Here is a 16,329-nt window from a genome sequence, read left to right on the forward strand (position 1 = left end):
TGTTGAGAAAATGGAAGTTTTTGTTTTAAATGTTTACAATTCCTCGGAAAAAGCTGGTCGTTGTTAGGGGATGACTATTTGCTTTCACATTCTGCACAATTTCTATCCATAGAGGTTTGTTGGAATTTATATATCACCATATGGTTTGCTCGGATATTTCGATAGGATGGGGTTTCAAGTAGCTTTTATGCCAAATTCTATGTAACTACATAACTGGTGTGTATGATTTGCCTATGATTTTCCAAAAAGATTCATGGAAATTGGAGGCATGATATCCTCGAGAATTCACTAATTGTTCAGATTTTATTTCATTTAATCTTGAAATTTGCAACGGTGGGAACGAGTCGTTCACAGGAGAATGTTCAAAACGATTAAATTGCTTGACGACTGCCTGACGACTGTCTCAAAAATACGTCATAAAATCTGATAGACTGCTTATTACTTACTTACCACCATGTTCTATTGATTGCTTGGTTGCTACATTCATTCATTCATTAAGTAAGTTTTACTTGAAAATGATTACAGTTAACTACAGTCATAGAGCCAATAAAAGCTGACAATGAAAGACACAAAGTGTTGCTTCAAAGTGTTACTTTCTTCGAAGTAAAGTTGGAAGTAAAATGTCCGTTTAGTTTCTTGCGCGTATTTTACATATTTCGCTTACCGGTGCCACTGTTGCATAATATTTTGTTGTTGCATTTATGCAAATAATACGTTGCCTTTATGATACTGTGAAAAGTTTCCTCACAAAACCGTAGCACTGTCAGGAAGCCATCGGGGAATGGTTTTCACTCGCTCGAAACATTTTGTTTGCCTAAAGGTTGGTCCCCCCCCCACTCCCCCCGCTGAAAAAAGCAGCCATATCGCAAAAGTACGCAAAAGTGCAGCAAGCACCCACCACCAACGAGGACGGCTACTTACAGTGGGTTGAAAACGTACCGAGCCGATCGGTGTACGGGCGGCGTTCGAGTACAGAGAACGTTCCCGACGCAAGGGTTTTTGTGCGTTGGAGTTGTGCTGGGGAAGCTACATGCTGCGCGCTGGGAACATGTTGGTACAGTAGACATAACTTTTCATTTATGCAAAATTTTCCTGCTACGCAAGTTTTTGCTCAGTGCAGACCGTAAGCCATGAACGCGGTGGTGGTGTTGGTTTCCAGCAGGGCAAATATTGTAGTGGGAAGAAAGAATGGCGTGAACGTGAAGATGGCCTTTCAATGAGTATGGGCTCAAGGCGATGTAGAACGAATAGATGGAAGTATTATGTTTCGTATAGTATCATTTATTGTAACAAGTTGGATGAGGCGCAGTTTGTTACTGGTCGATCGGTTCAGTAGAGAAAAGATTTTTGTAGGTGAAGTTTAAATATTAATTTTAGTTGTTAATTCCAGCTAAGACTATTATTACAATTTTCATAAAAAAGGAAATAGCACTCTGTTCGATTTTATCACAGCACTGTTTAGTTAGTTCTTGTTGAAGGAATTCTTTCTTTTCTTTATTTCCTATTTCCTTTTCCTATTATTGCATACATGCAGGCACCTTGGATGGTCATCAAGGAGAAATGTTTACTATCGCTCTAGTATTGCATGGTTGCTTAGTTGCCTAACTTTAGGCGTTTTCTCGTGTTTCGACCAATTCAATCGGAAGAGCTGCAAATAAAGCTCGATTAAATTTCTTCTTCCACGCTAAAGATGACAAAAATAAATAAATATGCGCTTGCGTATTCAATTTGAATGCTGAATCTAATTAAGCACCTCATATTAATTTCCATTTCCTTTGAAAGCAATCGCCTCGTTCAAAGGATTTCCATAAAACCCGAGCTAAAAGAATTTATTGCCTGTCAATTTCCTGTCAATATTGCCTGTCAATCCACCCCTTTTTCCCCGTTTCTTTTCGCTTGAAGGATTTCGTGAGAAAAGTGGAAAGCTTAAACCATCTGCATTGATATTCAACCTGCATCGGCAAATTTGCCCGAAGCATACTGGAAGATTTTCTATCGGTTTTGGCCTTGCTTGAACTAAAGCTCAGAACGATAGCTTCGGCACCCTGAAGGGATTGTCTTTTGCGATTGACCCAGGTTTTTTTTCTTTTCGCATTTTTCCTGCCTGTTCTCTTAGTTTTTGTGCAAGCAAATCGCTTTTTTAGCTATCACCTGAAGCAAGACTGTTCCGTTCTTTGCAGCATCGGCCGTTCGCTCTTCAGTCGGTCAAAATCTGCATCGTCGACAATCGGTGGAGCTGAACGGTTCATTTAATCCTTACTCAATAGTTAAATATTAGTTTTTCTTTTGAGTACAGGTGGAAGAGGATTGATTATTGTACACTCTGTATCAGCATTCTGTTTTTGTCGAGGGGAGTCAAAACGTGAAAGTTAACACAGTGATATAAATATTGAAATAACCACTAAAGTGCTTAAATTTTTTTTTGTGATTAAAACAAAGTGTTTGCAAGGTTTAGTTTTTATAAAGATTTATGAAAAAGAGGGTGTTTACCGCTATTTTTGAAGATGTTATCACTAAAGTCTTTGTCCATAACTCTCCCTTGTAGCCGAAGCAACTCTCGCAACAGGTGTAACGCTTGTTGTTTGTAAAAGTTTCGCTTAGCTCTCCCGCGGGAACTGGCCCCACCGACTGGGCACCGTTGCCAATCCTTCAGGCATCCCCGAAGAATCAGCACATTCGATGCACATTGTTTTAAATGGTAATCCTACATTATTCAGACTCAAGCGCTCGTCGTGAATAAGTAATCGCTCAGCAGCACATTTAATGCAAAACACTCCAGAGCCAAGTGGGTCCAAGCGGAGCAAAACGGAGCATCGCAATCCCTGTCCAGCGGCAACCTGTTGCAGAGCGTTAGTGTGCTCCAGTACGCAGCAAGCAGCCCAACTGATGGACGCATGATGGGGAGCGAAGGAAATAGTTAGCAAGCAAGACGGGGAGAAATGGACCAAAGTTAATTAGTATGCATTTTTTATGGGTTTACGCTACGTTCGGATGGGTTACTTCATGCAAGCAACAGAGCAAAGATTCATCGTTGTGTTGAACTTGTATTTGTTTGTTTGTTTGTTTGTTTGTTTTTCCTACAATTGTAATCGTTGTGCTGTATTTAACGCATTTTTGTTTCGTATTTGTTTTAAGTTAAAATAATCACATGCTCGTTTTCTACACCAGGTTTGATTTGCTTTCTCTCTTTTCTTCGTTCGTTTTCATTCTTTTCTATTACAATTTTTCCTCTTCTCGCGCTACGTTTTTTTCTGCTGCTTTTTCCTTCCTTCCTACTTCTCCCATTTCTTATGCACCCCTAAGCGCTTTCCCGCACCAGACAGGCACCAGCGGGAAGAGCGCGTACAGCTAAATAAATATATCCTGTTTGTTTTTTTATTTTACTTTAAGTTTAATAAATAGTTTGAACCACTAACAACAAGGTTTTTGTTTAAATAAATTAATATAAATTACGCTTAACAATGACTCCGAATCACATCCCCTTACGACTCCGATGAATGCAATTTGTTTCCTTTCACCCTTATCGTTTTCTTCCCGAACAAAAAATGAAAAAACGAACAAAAAACAACAAAACACTTCTCTACACCACTACAGTGAAACTGTCACGTTTTGTTGCAGCTTCCCGTTGCAGCGCACGCTCGTGGCGCTGCATGCAACTGCTCTTACCCAGGTAATGTGAAACAGGTTAAACCTAATCTCTTCTCGTCGCACTATGTGTTACACACACACACACACATTCTGTCCCAGGATTTTCCAGGGACACTACTACCTACATACATAACAGGCGGACGGCACACGTACACACGCTCCATACATACATTCGCGCAGCTAGATATAAGGCATCGTACAAACTTGCATCTTCCAGTCACACAAGCCCACACACACACACACGCACGCATTCTGTTCACGTCCTCGATCCTGCACGCCGATGCACACACTCCGAATCGACACACACACCCTGTGGAGGTTGTTATTTCACGCCAGTAACGCTCCGCAGCCAGGGCTTGTAGAAGGTCGTTCGCATGTAGACGCCGGGCAGGTAGGGGGCGGCACACCGGATACCGTGGGACACGGTACCGACCAGCTCGTACCGTCCGTCGGGACGCTGCAGCACCAGTGGACCACCGCTGTCACCCTGCAAGGGGAAGAAGGAGAAAAGAAAGGGAAAGGGGGAATTTAATTACGTTAAAGTTTTGTTGCCATTTGCGCTGGTGCTCCGGTTGCTGTTGTGTAGCTTAACGATCGATTCGTTTTAATTATAAGCCTAATGGCATTTTTATCACATGTGAGTGTGTCTGTATGCATGTGTGTGTGTATGTGTGTGTGTTTGTTTGTGTAGCAAAATGTCACCCGACAGCCAGGTGGCGTATATTTTGGGGTAATTAGAGTGTGTGTGTGTCTCTGCGTGGGATGCACCGGTATCAAATTAGAGCGGAGAGTAACGGTTGTGCGCATAATGGAACGGTAATAGGATCTATTTCGGAGCGTTCCAGCGTCTGGTGCAGGTTTGTGCTGAAGGTTCGAGTGCAGAAGGGAATATTTCCTGTTTATTTGATGATGCTATTTCGGGCCGTACAGCTTTGCTTGAGCACATAGTCACAGAGTGTGTGCAAATTTAGATGAAAGCTAATCCTCTGTCTCCAAAGCCTATTGCAGTGCGATCAAAGCTATTGTTCAATTATGATTGATTGCACAAGAATTATGAGCTGAAATAATGATACGTTCGTCACCAAATTTGCTGAGCGCCTAAAGGTATGCAATCGGTGAAGCAATTGTGTTGTATTTACTAATTTTGTAAGGCAATTAACGTGATTGTTAAAGAAAAGTATAAATAATGTTTTTTTTAATGCATTCAACCGATAGAAAGGACGGGACATCCCATTAATACATAATTATGGGGCCTCAATTTTCAATTCATAACTAGCATACAACCAGTCCGGATGTAAAGATGAGTTCATTTTATACATGAGATTAAAAAAAAAGAACAATTTTACGTTGAAGTTCCTGAAATACAACACTTCTTTGAGTACCCGGAACAAGATAATTAGACATTCATGGCGAGTCCGTTCGTTCGCCTGATTTTCCGTATCCACGGCACACTGCTCAGAAAAGCATACTTCCGTGCAGGGAAAAAGCACGTACAAATTCCCCCGCGTCTCACTCCCCTTGCAACACAGAACTCCATTTTCCAAGCCAACCCGTTTCAACTCGCACTCGTCCGCTCGCAATATTTGTTGATTATGCTAATGAAATACTTTCACAAGATGACGGAAATTAATTAACCGAAGCTCCCAATCAATAATACCGCCAGCAGCCGGCGTTTTGAAGGGTGGGGGGGGGGAAGGGTGGAAAGGAAGGAAAGTCAAACGTGCTAGCGTTAAGTGTGGAAGCCCACTGGTCCGTACCTCGCAGGAGTCTCGTTTGCCGTTGGCGTACCCGGCGCATACGAACGATGGCAGGATCTTCTTGTTGTGTCCGGCCATGTGGAACATCTCCTGGCAGACGCTGTTCTCGATGACCGGTACCTGCGATGGGTTTGGAGTGGAGCAGTGGCGTAGAATTTCCGGTGAGTTTCCAATGCAAATGAATGATTCCCCCGGGCGGCACAGGCGGCACCGGACATGGAAAGTGGAACGAGCAAATCTCATTAGTTGTAATGCGAGTTGTTGTTTGCGAATGCGATGATTTAAGGGGTTTAATTACCTGAACTTCCTGCAGGACGGAGGGTACACCGCCGCCGTACGTTAGCCGGCCCCAGCCCGTCACGGTAGCCATGCGCCCGGTAAAGTCGGCCTCGTCGCCTGGCATACAGATTGGCACTGTTTGGAATGAGGGAAAGTGTGAGAAAAGTGGAACCAGATGTGAGACAGGGGGTCAATAAGGCTCTCCCCCGTTGGAAACGGGGATGCTGGGACCTAATGGTCCGGGCAATCAGTGTAGTTCCGACAGTGGCGGATGTTGCCGTGATTTGCCCACGTAATCGAGTGGATTAAGCTGATTACATAAAGGAAGTGAGGAGGAGAGTTTTGTGAGCAAACGCTTCTGGGGAGCAGGAGCGTAACTATTTCTTCCGAACAATCGTGAGTAGATGCCACTAGGGAAGTTCATTATGGAGCGCGACGAGGCAGCGGCCTGCATACCAACGAGGTACGCACGTATACGACAATTTCGAAGCCAAACGAAGCCACTTAACTAGGAAGACAGTTGCCTTACCTATATGAACGTCGTAATGGATGGGATTCTCGAGCTCCAGGATGGCCAGATCGTTCTCGAAGGTCGCTGCATCGTACTGCCGGTGCACGATGACACGTTTCACGTTCTTCGTGACGGAGCGCTTCGTTTCCAGGTCACTCGAGATGTCGAACTCTCCAAACACTGCTACGAGCGAGGCAAGGAAGCTGTTTGATTGGGAGAAATAGAGAAACGAAAGTTAGGTAATGGTTTTTTCGTCCTTTTTTTAAAAGTGCATCCAACACATGCTGGAATGGCTTTTTCTTCTACGTCTCCAGCGTTGACTGCTGTCTCCGGAGAAACTCCCACCCTGCTTACCCGGGCTGACAGTGAGCGGCGGTGATGACGTATTCGTTCGTGATCAGCACACCGCCACACTTGTTCTTGGTAAACAGGCCGAGCCAGGTCGATTCCCGCACGAGCACCTGCCACGGCCATTCGCCAAACTTCGATGCCTTGCCGCCTACGACGCGTCCACTCTTCATCAATGGCCGTTGGCCACAAACTGCAGAAGAAAGAGAGAGAGCGAGAGATAGAACCAATGTACGCCATTAGTCATCCCACAGAACGTGACGCTAGAATTTGCCCCATTTTCCCTGATGACCCACAAAAAAAAAAACAAACAACAACAAAAAACAAGGCATCTTTGCGTTGCGTCATGCTTACGAATCTTTCTGCCACCGGCGTGCTGGTGGTCCGCCGTCTCGTTCTGCTCCTCACCAACGTCCTCGTCCTCCTCCTCCTCCTCACCGTCCTCACCGTCGACGGCGTTCTCCTCCTCGTCGATCGTTTCGTCCTCCGGTGCGGCGGTGGTGCTGGTCGTCGTCGAGGTGGGCCGCTTGGTGGGGCGCTTCGTGACCTATAAGAGTGGTTTTTTCAACTGATAAAAAGTGGAGTTGCTAACTTTTGTGTGCCATGCATGCCCCGTATCGGTAAGCGCACTGCCCTACCTTGGTCGGCTTGCGCGTCGTCGTCAGCTGGGTGGTGGTCAGGTCGGCGTCGGCCAGCGTCGGGCGGGTGCTCGGTTTGCGCGTCGGCCGCTTGGTGGAGGTGGACGTGCGGACCGGCTTCTTGGTGGTGCTGCCGCCGCTGGTGGAGGGTTTCGTTGCGGTGGAAGGTTTCGGGCGTGTGCTGGTTGCAGAAGTGGATGGTTTCGGCTTCGTGCTGGAGGGTTTGGCAGGCTTGACAGGGGTGTCGCTGGCAATGGGTTTGCTGAGCGTGGTGGCGGACGTTGGCTTGGATGCTGACGTTGGCTTGGTGGAGTTGCTCGGCCGTCGTACCTTGGTTGGTTTCTTCGAAGGACGTGAGGAAGGTTTCACAGAAGTTCCGGTACTGGTAGCACTATCGGCCAGTACAGTCGGTTTCGCCGTTGGCTTCTTCGTTCCACTGCTGGACGAGCTTGACGTGGTCGTGGCATTGGATGGCTTTTTGTTACCACTCGGGCGCTTCTTCTTCTTCTTCGGCTTCGCGGTTGTGCTTGAAGTGGGAGTAGATCCTTCACTCGTGGACGAAACGGAAGATGGCGTGCTCTCAGTAGTCGCTGCCAGTGCTCCAGCCGTGCTGGTAACTGTGAGGTTTCTACGATCCTTCAGAATTTGCTCCAACTCCTCCAGGTTACCGTTGAACGATTGCACGATCTTGTTGACGAGCATGTTCACCTTGTCCTCCTCGCTGGCCGGGGTGCCGTACAAACCTGACTCAATCTTCGTAATGTTCGACATCGTGGTAGCGTCCGTCAGGTTAAGGTTCGGGTTGCGCACCGGCGGGAAGTTGTTGATGTCGTCCGGTGTCGTGTAGAGTTCGTTCTTGAGCGTGGACACCTCAACGGGCGACGGTGGTCCGTACGTCTGCAGGCTTGGCTGGTTCGGTGGCACTCGGATCGGATAGGATGGCGTAGAGCCGTACGATGCCGTCGGCCCGTAAGGTGCGTACGTGGAGGAGGCAAAGTTGCTGATCTTATTGTTGTTGCTATCCACGATTGTATAGATAGAGGTAGAGGTAACGCCGTTGTCTAGCGCTGGACGACTCGTCGAACCAAAGTAGCCCTCATCTTCAAAGTCTGCCATCGAGGACAGGTAGACGGGTGGTGTGTTTTCGTAGAAACCGGGCCGCGAGCTGCCCGGGGCGACCGAGGATCCAAGTTTGTTGTTGTTGTTCCAGGTGGAGGATGTCACCAGTCCAACCACTGGTTTCGGTGTAATGTGCACGGTGGGCGAGGGATTGTCAGATGCTGAGGCAATCTGGATGTAGTTCACGTTGGCCAGTGTGGACGGGTTCTGGTGGGACAGGGTGGACGACTGTACGATGTACTCGGGCAGCTTGATCGTGGTAGCGATCGGGCGCTTCGTTGCGATCGTTGTGATCTTCTTCGTTGGCTGCACGGATGAAACGGCCACTGTAGAGGCAGGTCTTGTAGGTCCAGTATAGTAGCCAGCGCTAGCCAGCGTGTCAGTGGTGATCAGAACCGGGCGCTTCGATGTGCTTGCCGTCACGATGATCTTCGTTGGTGGTGGCCGATGAGTGGATGAGGGTTGTGGGTCATTTTGCTGCGATCCTCCGTACGATGCAACGGCACTGTTTGTTAGCAGTGTCGCCTGCACTACCACCGGCTCCAACGTGGGTCGTTTCGTCGGTTTCGGACTGTACACGTAGCTCGTCGACGGGACGTTGCTGGTCGTATGCGTAACCGTTGGAGCTTCCGTTTTCTGTGGCTTCGTGATGTAGAAGCTGGTCGGTCCGTACTTGTCGTAATCGATCGCAGCCGTACCGTACGTGGACGGTACAGTGGACGCCTCAAACGTCGCCTTTGTCGCGTTCGCACCGTCATCGGTTTCGTACTGTGGTCCAACATTGGAATCGTTCAGCATCAGTATGATCGACTCAATCGAAGGGATATTGTTCATGGACACGGTCGGCTTGGCCTGCGTGTCATTCTTCGTATCGTTCGAGATGGTCTGCACCAGCACGTACTGGCTGCCCGATTCGTTCGAGCTCGGTTGCGTTGGTTTCGGGCGCGGTTTAAACTGCGGCTTAGGGTACGTCACCTTCGCCGGCTTGACCGTCGGCGCCGGCGGCTGCGGGACGGATTGGGACGCTTGCGGCACCCCGGAGAAGTCGTTCGGGTTGGCGTAGCTCTGATCAACCGTACCGTGCTCGTTCAGCAGATCCGTTTCAGCCGCCGGATGCGTAATGTCACTGTGGTCGAAGAATTGGCTGTTTTCCTGGAAGATTTGATTTGCAATCTGCTGCACACCGGTCGCCGTAATGTCGGTGCTCGTTTCCGTCGAAATGGCCGACGAGCTGGGGCCGGAACTTTCGCTGGAGCTCGTCTCACCGTACGCACTCAACAGGGAGGGAATTTCCGCACTGTACACGCCGTCCTTGTTCACCTGCACGTAGTGCGTCTCGTCCGACTCGGTGGTGGACGGGTAGCCTAGCGACGAAGACGGCGGCAGCTCTTCGCTTTCCGTCTTGATTTTGTTGGTCGAGGGTGAATACACCGACACCGCACCGCTCGCCACATCGTACTTGTTCGCACCGATACTGTTCAGCACAATGTCCTCGTCCAGATCGTCATTCACGATGTAGTTGTTGTTCTGGATCTTCTGGTAGAGTGGTTTGATTTTCTCGCTCGTTGCCATGTATCCTCCGCTCGTGTCCGTTTCGTACGAATCGGGCTTCGGTGGATCCTGCTCCATCTGTACCACAACACCCTCCCCATAGCCACCGCCCGATGCCTGGCTGCCGAACTTTTCATACTGACTGGCAATGGCCGAGCTAAGGGACGATTGGCCCGTCTGCTCGGTGGCGTTCGCCTGCTCCATCAGTGCATCCGCGTTCGCTAGCGTGTCCTTCGTGAGCGGCAGCTCACAGCACGTCCCGAACAGGAACCCATCCATGCAGGCACCGACCACCTCGCCCTGCCGCTGGAAGCACTCGTGATTGAACATGCAGATCGTGGGGCCCCGGCGCTCCGGCTCACGTTTCAGCAGCGACCGCGTAGCATTGCAGAACTTTGGCGTAATTCGGTACCCGCCGAACAGTTTGCGGCTCTCTGGAGAAGACAAGAAAGGGAGAAGCAGCAGGGTTAGAGACGAAATGGCAAAAGGAAGAAAAAAGGTCTGTGAAAGCTATAATAAAAATGGTTGCATGCGAACGGTGAGAGCTGTTCTGCCTCGTTGACCCGGCAGCGCAAGGAGAACGATGCCTTTGCTGCTGAATATGGTACGTGACTGGTGAAGCGCGAGCAGCCTTTGCTAGCGCAGTGGGGGCGTCCTTTCCATCTGCAGTGTGCTTTTTCTGCTGCAGCGCTGGGTAAACAGTAAATTTTACTGTCGCTTTTGTGTGTGAGTGTGTGTGTGTTCTGTAGGTGTAGAAAGAAGGTGGCCACTGTACAACACTCTCCTTGCATGGAGTAAAATAACAAAAAAAGCGTTTCCATACAGCATCCCGTCTGCTTCCGGCTGCTCTTGAAAGAATGTATCGATTTTCCGTGGGCGTCGGGAAAACTAAACCATTGGGGGGGAAATAGTGGCAAGGATCACATTGCATTCGTTACGGTTTAGTGACCGTTTTCATACGAGGCAAGCGAGGGGGAAAAAATCAAACTGCCACCATTAGCCTAAGGACACTACTGGGAGGTTCGATCGGGCTTCCCACACAGTGGGATGTATGGTGACATGTTCCGGTACGTGTATGTGTGTGTGTGTGTTTTCGTAATTCCAGGGAGCAGTAGTGCAGGGACACTTTCCCATACGTGCCGGCATGGTCACGTAGTATATTGCACCATGTTTCATGAGTTACATTTAAAAAAAGGTTCGTTAAAACACCCAACGTGGGTGGACCGATTCAACGGAAAATCAGTGGCCGCAACAAAGTGCTGGATTAGCAAGGGAAGGGATTTTGTGCTGAGCTTGTTCATGTTGGGCGTTGGGCGATTATATGAGCAGTATGTTGTACCAGTAGCATTACAAATCAATTTTGGGAAAGCATTGGGAAATTAATCCACAACATTGTTAAAAGAATTTAAATAAAATGTAAACATAATCTTTTCCCAATAGCTGAAACCCAACAGTGATTAATCATTTCGTATGTAATCATTAAAATACATTTTAATGATTTGTTGCTTACACCTTGTTACACCTTACAGCTTATCACAACGAATTGATCGGAAAAAAGCCGGCGGAAAATCGTTTTTGCCATTCCCAATCAATCCTTCAACCACCCGGCGGGAAATGCTGCGTACAATATTTATTCCAATGTTTGCCCTCTTCAGCTGGTTATATTTTCCTTCGAAAAAAAAACCCAACCGAGAGAGAGAGAGAGGGAGATGAGACACCCTCAAAGCCTTACGGGTACGTGCCAACATCGCCAACATCGTTCTATATTAATCAACCACTCGCCAAATGCGTAATAAAATGGCAAAAGATGTGTGCAAACTGTGCTGGTAAGCCCACCTCACCATCGTTTCTCGTTTCTTCTGATTCTTGTCGGGTGAGCAGCAAGTCCTGCCTGAAGGTGTGAGCGTGTGTCTGCGTGTGTTTGTGTGAGTGTTTGTTATCCTTCGCCCATAATCCAAACGATATGCCTTTTGCGTATTTATTTTATTCTACCAGGTGTAATCCACCCCCCTATACCTACACAACCCTCCCTTTACTTTACCTATCAAAAAGCAGTGTGTGAGTGTGTGTGAAAGGCCAACCGGAAATGGCAAAGGTAAATGTTTGCAGAGAGTTTTGTGCTGTGCAGGGGAGTATGACCTCGCTCGCTCCGTATGCGAGTTGGATAGGTGGGTGGGAGGGTAGTGAGCTTTTCTGGAAGGTCGGAGGTGCAGGCAGGAAGAATTACAATCAGCTCACGAACACACAGGCCACAGAGCCTGGGAGAAGGGGAACAAACACACGTGTGCTTTGACGTCACGGCGTAAGTGTTTGGCGAGAAATGGCGCAAGATTAATTCTACGCTGAAGCTGTGTGTCTGTGTGTGTGTTGCTGCAAAATAGGTTGTAAATTGAAGGGACCGTAAAGGACGCGCGAAGCATGCCCGCATTTTTATCGTTACAAAATGAGCATTGAAAAATTAATTTACTTTTCTTCTGATTTTTCCGCCCGTCTCTCTTCGCTGGCGGAAAACGTCCCAACCAATCGAGCGCGTAAGCGTTCATAAATCGTCCCAGGCCGGTGTAAAGAAGGGCCGCTAGAGAACGTTGACGACTTTGAACGGCATCAAACGTTCGTGGCCGGTGCCAGAAGGCAGATGTTATCGATCAATGGGGAAATGACGGCGAGCGAATGTTAGGGATGGTTGTTGTGGAAAGAAAACGAAGAAAAAAAAAAAAACAAACTCGCACGTAATCGCGTGCCGGAGGGCGTAAGCAATTAATTTTTCCCAGGCCTCCCGTCCACCCCCGGGAAGGTGTCGACCTCTTGGGCGCTGCATTTCACACGCGGCGCACACTCACGCCCCTTGTAAGTGAGTGCAAAATTTTGCCTCCCCTCTCATGAACTTGAATTGTAAAATGTCGTCACAAAGGCGGTTGGATGGGCGGGCTGAGAAATTGGGCGCATGCAAAATCGGTGCTATTGCGGGAATAATGAAGGGAGGAAAGTTTTTTGCCACCCGATCGGAGCTTTTGTCGCACATTGGCGAGGGGCGTGAAGCTGAGCACATCATTAATTTCAATGTACCACACGCTTTGTTTTATCGGGCACCGGTGCTGTTCTTTGCGTGCTAAGGAGGGGTGGTGTGGAAAGTGAAACCCCCGTGGCACGAAAGTGAAAATGAGAAGCTGGCACCGATTTGGTGCATAATAAATGCGTGCGTTGGGAGGGAGGTTTCGATCGTTCGGGAGGTTAAAATTATGGAAGCAAAGCTGAGAGACAGGGCGTCTTGGGAGTCATAATTCACTTTCTTGTCCAATTGGAATTTATGATACAATTGATGATTGATGAAACATTAAAATTATAGAAAAATTTAAGTAAAATCCAAAACTGATTAAAAAAGGGTTTTGATTACTTGCTTTCCTAAACAAATAGCAATTTTTTAATGATAATTGTATTTTTTTTTGCTAACACGACAGCATCGTTTCAATGAATTGATAAATATGATAGTGAACGCTTTTGTCACTTATCATAAGTGCAAATTAAAAAAGATTTTGATATCACATTGATCAATCTGAAGAACAAGCAAGCAATTAATGAGTTTTTGAGCTTTCAAAATTAGTTAAAGTCACTTTAAGCAAGCAAAAAACTAAGAAAAACTAAAAGTGTAATGTAATTTCCTTGTGCTTTACTGAAAATCTTGATATGGATGGAGCTCATATTATTAAGGTGAATATGTTAGTTTTTATTATACGTTAAATATTTTATTTAAGTTTACCATATTTTTTTATAATTATTCAAACAGTTTTGTTAAGATAGCAGCTACAATGATTCAATGAAAAGGAATTCCAAGTATTCCCTATTTACGAACGTACAAATGCTCCACACTACAACAGAACGCACTCGAAATGGCATCCAAAAGTGGCATTATCACCCTTAGCAACCTAATACGCCTACAAACTCCACTGTAAGCTGGCACAAAACAAGCCCCCGTACCGCACCATGCCCCAAAAAGGCACACATGTACCTGTGCTAACTATTTCACCCGATATGCTCGTTGTTTCTCTCCCGGGTAGTGACCTGAATTTTCTTTCATTAAGCTCGTTTGTCTGCATCCCAAGCCCGGGTGTGGGTGTGCTTGCCGTGCAACCTGGCTTTCGATTGTCCTTCCGAAAAGCGAATGTTCACTTCTACGCCCTCGGCAGGAGCCTACTACTACTGCTACTACTACTACCAGGAAGCAGGTCGGCTACGTACCACTGCAGTGTTTTGTGGTGTTAATCTAATTTTGATCCGCCTGTGGCCCGAGAGGCTGAATTACGCTTCGCCCTACACGGCGCGTTAAAATGCCATTCTATGATCTGTCTTTGGAGCTGCAAATCCCAACCGTATAATTCGAAAAATTAAGGCGAAATAGTTAGGCGAACGTTCCGAAGCTACGGCAGCGTACGACGGGCAGCGTTTGCGTGCAAAATGATGGCAAATTTTGTGCAAAAATGTCGTTCCTTATTCAATTGTGCCCGGGGAGGAAATCCCATGCAAACGACAGAAGGGAGCACCAGTTTCGGTATATCCCTTTTCACTGGTGCGGTTGATAAACATAACCAAAACCACGTTATCGTTTGCTTTTCATGAATAAATATATCCTCATTCGGTGCTCGGTTATATATATTTCGGTTTTCGCCGTACCGTCGAGGACGATTGGCTGCTAATGAGACACTGGTGAGCGTTTACGCGTCGTGAAGCGAAGCCCCGGCTTGGCACGATTGGCTCGGTGCCAAAACAATTTACCCACGCCGCCCCGTCAACCGGTGGTGAAATTTTGCTGCTTGGAAATGTGCCATTTTGCTCAGGCTGAACAAAACGACGCTTCCTTGTGTTTGGCGTAACGCTTCGTTTAAACAGCGAATTATCCTGCCGTCTGCTACGCTGCTAGAAGTGAAGCATCGGGATGAAGATAAAGTGGATTAACATTGCATTGTTCAGCATAGTGTAGTCGTTCATTACAATTCATTCGGAAGATGTTGAGGAAGCTTAAGGGCAGGAAGATAAAAGTCAAATTTGATAAGGGGCGTGATATTACGGAAGATTGTAATGAATGAAAAATGAACCGTTTTAAGGTTGGTAAATTAATTTCGACATCACACTTCAAAATGAGATTAACGTTAAGAGTTTCTTTGGAGGTTCTTTTCAATAGAGAAAAGTAGTTGCATGATTGATAAGGACTTACATTTCGTTTCTTATCATGTTACAATCTTCCAAATGGGAAACAAATGCCCTTTCTTCCCGCCGTGCCGAGCGATGTGCAATTGAAGGTGAAACGAATCGCCAGTAAGTGATAGAAATCAATCTCAAATGCTCTCCCGAGCAGACCTCCTGCAGACCTCCCGCATCCGACCGTACGCACCATTAATCATCCATCCGTCCAGGCTGTTCCGTGCTCTCGGAACAGTAATTAGGAAGCCGGCCGGTAGACGCCGATATAAAGATATTACCGAAAGCTGTTACACAAAAGCCAGCAGCTGCAATAAATCAAACAGTTGCGCTCTTATTTCAATCCTTCCCAACCTGGAAAGCTCTGGGGGTAGCGGGTAGCGGGCGTAGCAAATTTATAATAAGTCTCTTCTAAAACGATCCACTTAATGCACTGACTCTCCCGACGATGATGACGATTGGGAGTGGGATGTTGCACGGTGCGCGAAGGGAGGACGATTCGATGAGGGAAAAACAACAGCACACGAGTCCATTAATCACCCAAGTAATTGGGCCAAGGGTTCACAGGTTGAAAAATTGGTCCCATTCTACGGGCGTTTCGGAAGCGCTCGGAAGCGATTCGGGGGACGCGAGCGAGGAATGCCCTTACCTGCCTTCAGTGGTACATAAAATGGTGCATTTCTTATTGTACTTGCTCGGGCCACGAGCGAGTTGTGAGGGCGTCTCCACACTTTAGCTGAGCCGAAATAAAAGCGAAAGAGCTGTAGGAAAAGCTGCACCATCATCCTTTTAGAAGGCCTGACCATGAAATGGACGTAAAGGAGGATGGAAGCATTATTGTGGGCCGTCCAGGGTACGATGAGTTTTAGTGTCCTCGCTTTATTTGTGTTCTTGGGTGGGGCATTTATTCTTCTTTCTCGCTTTGTTTTGTATAAACTCTTTCACAATGCGGAGGTGTTTAATGGCACAACAGAACAAAAAGCGATAACAAAAAAATCATTTTGATTAGTTCTTTTAGTGCTTTGCGCAATCCTGCCGCAAAAAAGGTGATGATTTTGGATAAGCGGGAAATTTGTTACCTCAGCCTGCTCAGAGTCATTAAAGCACGGTTGATGGTGGACATAAATGAGGCAGCTTTAAAAAGAAGTATACATTGGTGTAAAGGCCCCAAGGGCCTGCAATGAGAGCGAGATCTTTTAAAATTTTCATTTCATGCTGCTTCGGCCGCTTGGTCCATTTTAAATCCAAAGCCAAATGTATGGCAAGTGAAAAAGACAGGACGAGC

The 16,329-nt window shown here is 47.0% G+C and overlaps 1 protein-coding gene across 1 annotated transcript in view; it reads right to left on the reverse strand.

Moving 5' to 3' along the window:
* Positions 1–3,024: 3,024 nt before the first annotated feature.
* Positions 3,025–16,329, reverse strand: part of LOC120902196 (serine protease filzig) — a 38,537-nt gene continuing 25,232 nt past the window's right edge. The window contains exons 2-8 of the mRNA XM_040310749.1: positions 7,182–10,285; positions 6,898–7,090; positions 6,550–6,736; positions 6,214–6,398; positions 5,704–5,819; positions 5,406–5,525; positions 3,025–4,135 (exon numbers count right to left, since the gene is read on the reverse strand). Coding sequence (XP_040166683.1) covers positions 3,971–4,135; positions 5,406–5,525; positions 5,704–5,819; positions 6,214–6,398; positions 6,550–6,736; positions 6,898–7,090; positions 7,182–10,285 — 4,070 coding nt within the window. The 3' untranslated portion in view covers positions 3,025–3,970. The remainder of the gene's footprint in view (positions 4,136–5,405; positions 5,526–5,703; positions 5,820–6,213; positions 6,399–6,549; positions 6,737–6,897; positions 7,091–7,181; positions 10,286–16,329) is intronic.

Source organism: Anopheles arabiensis, chromosome 3 (genome assembly GCF_016920715.1).
Source record: "Anopheles arabiensis isolate DONGOLA chromosome 3, AaraD3, whole genome shotgun sequence".
Lineage (NCBI taxonomy): Eukaryota > Metazoa > Arthropoda > Insecta > Diptera > Culicidae > Anopheles > Anopheles arabiensis.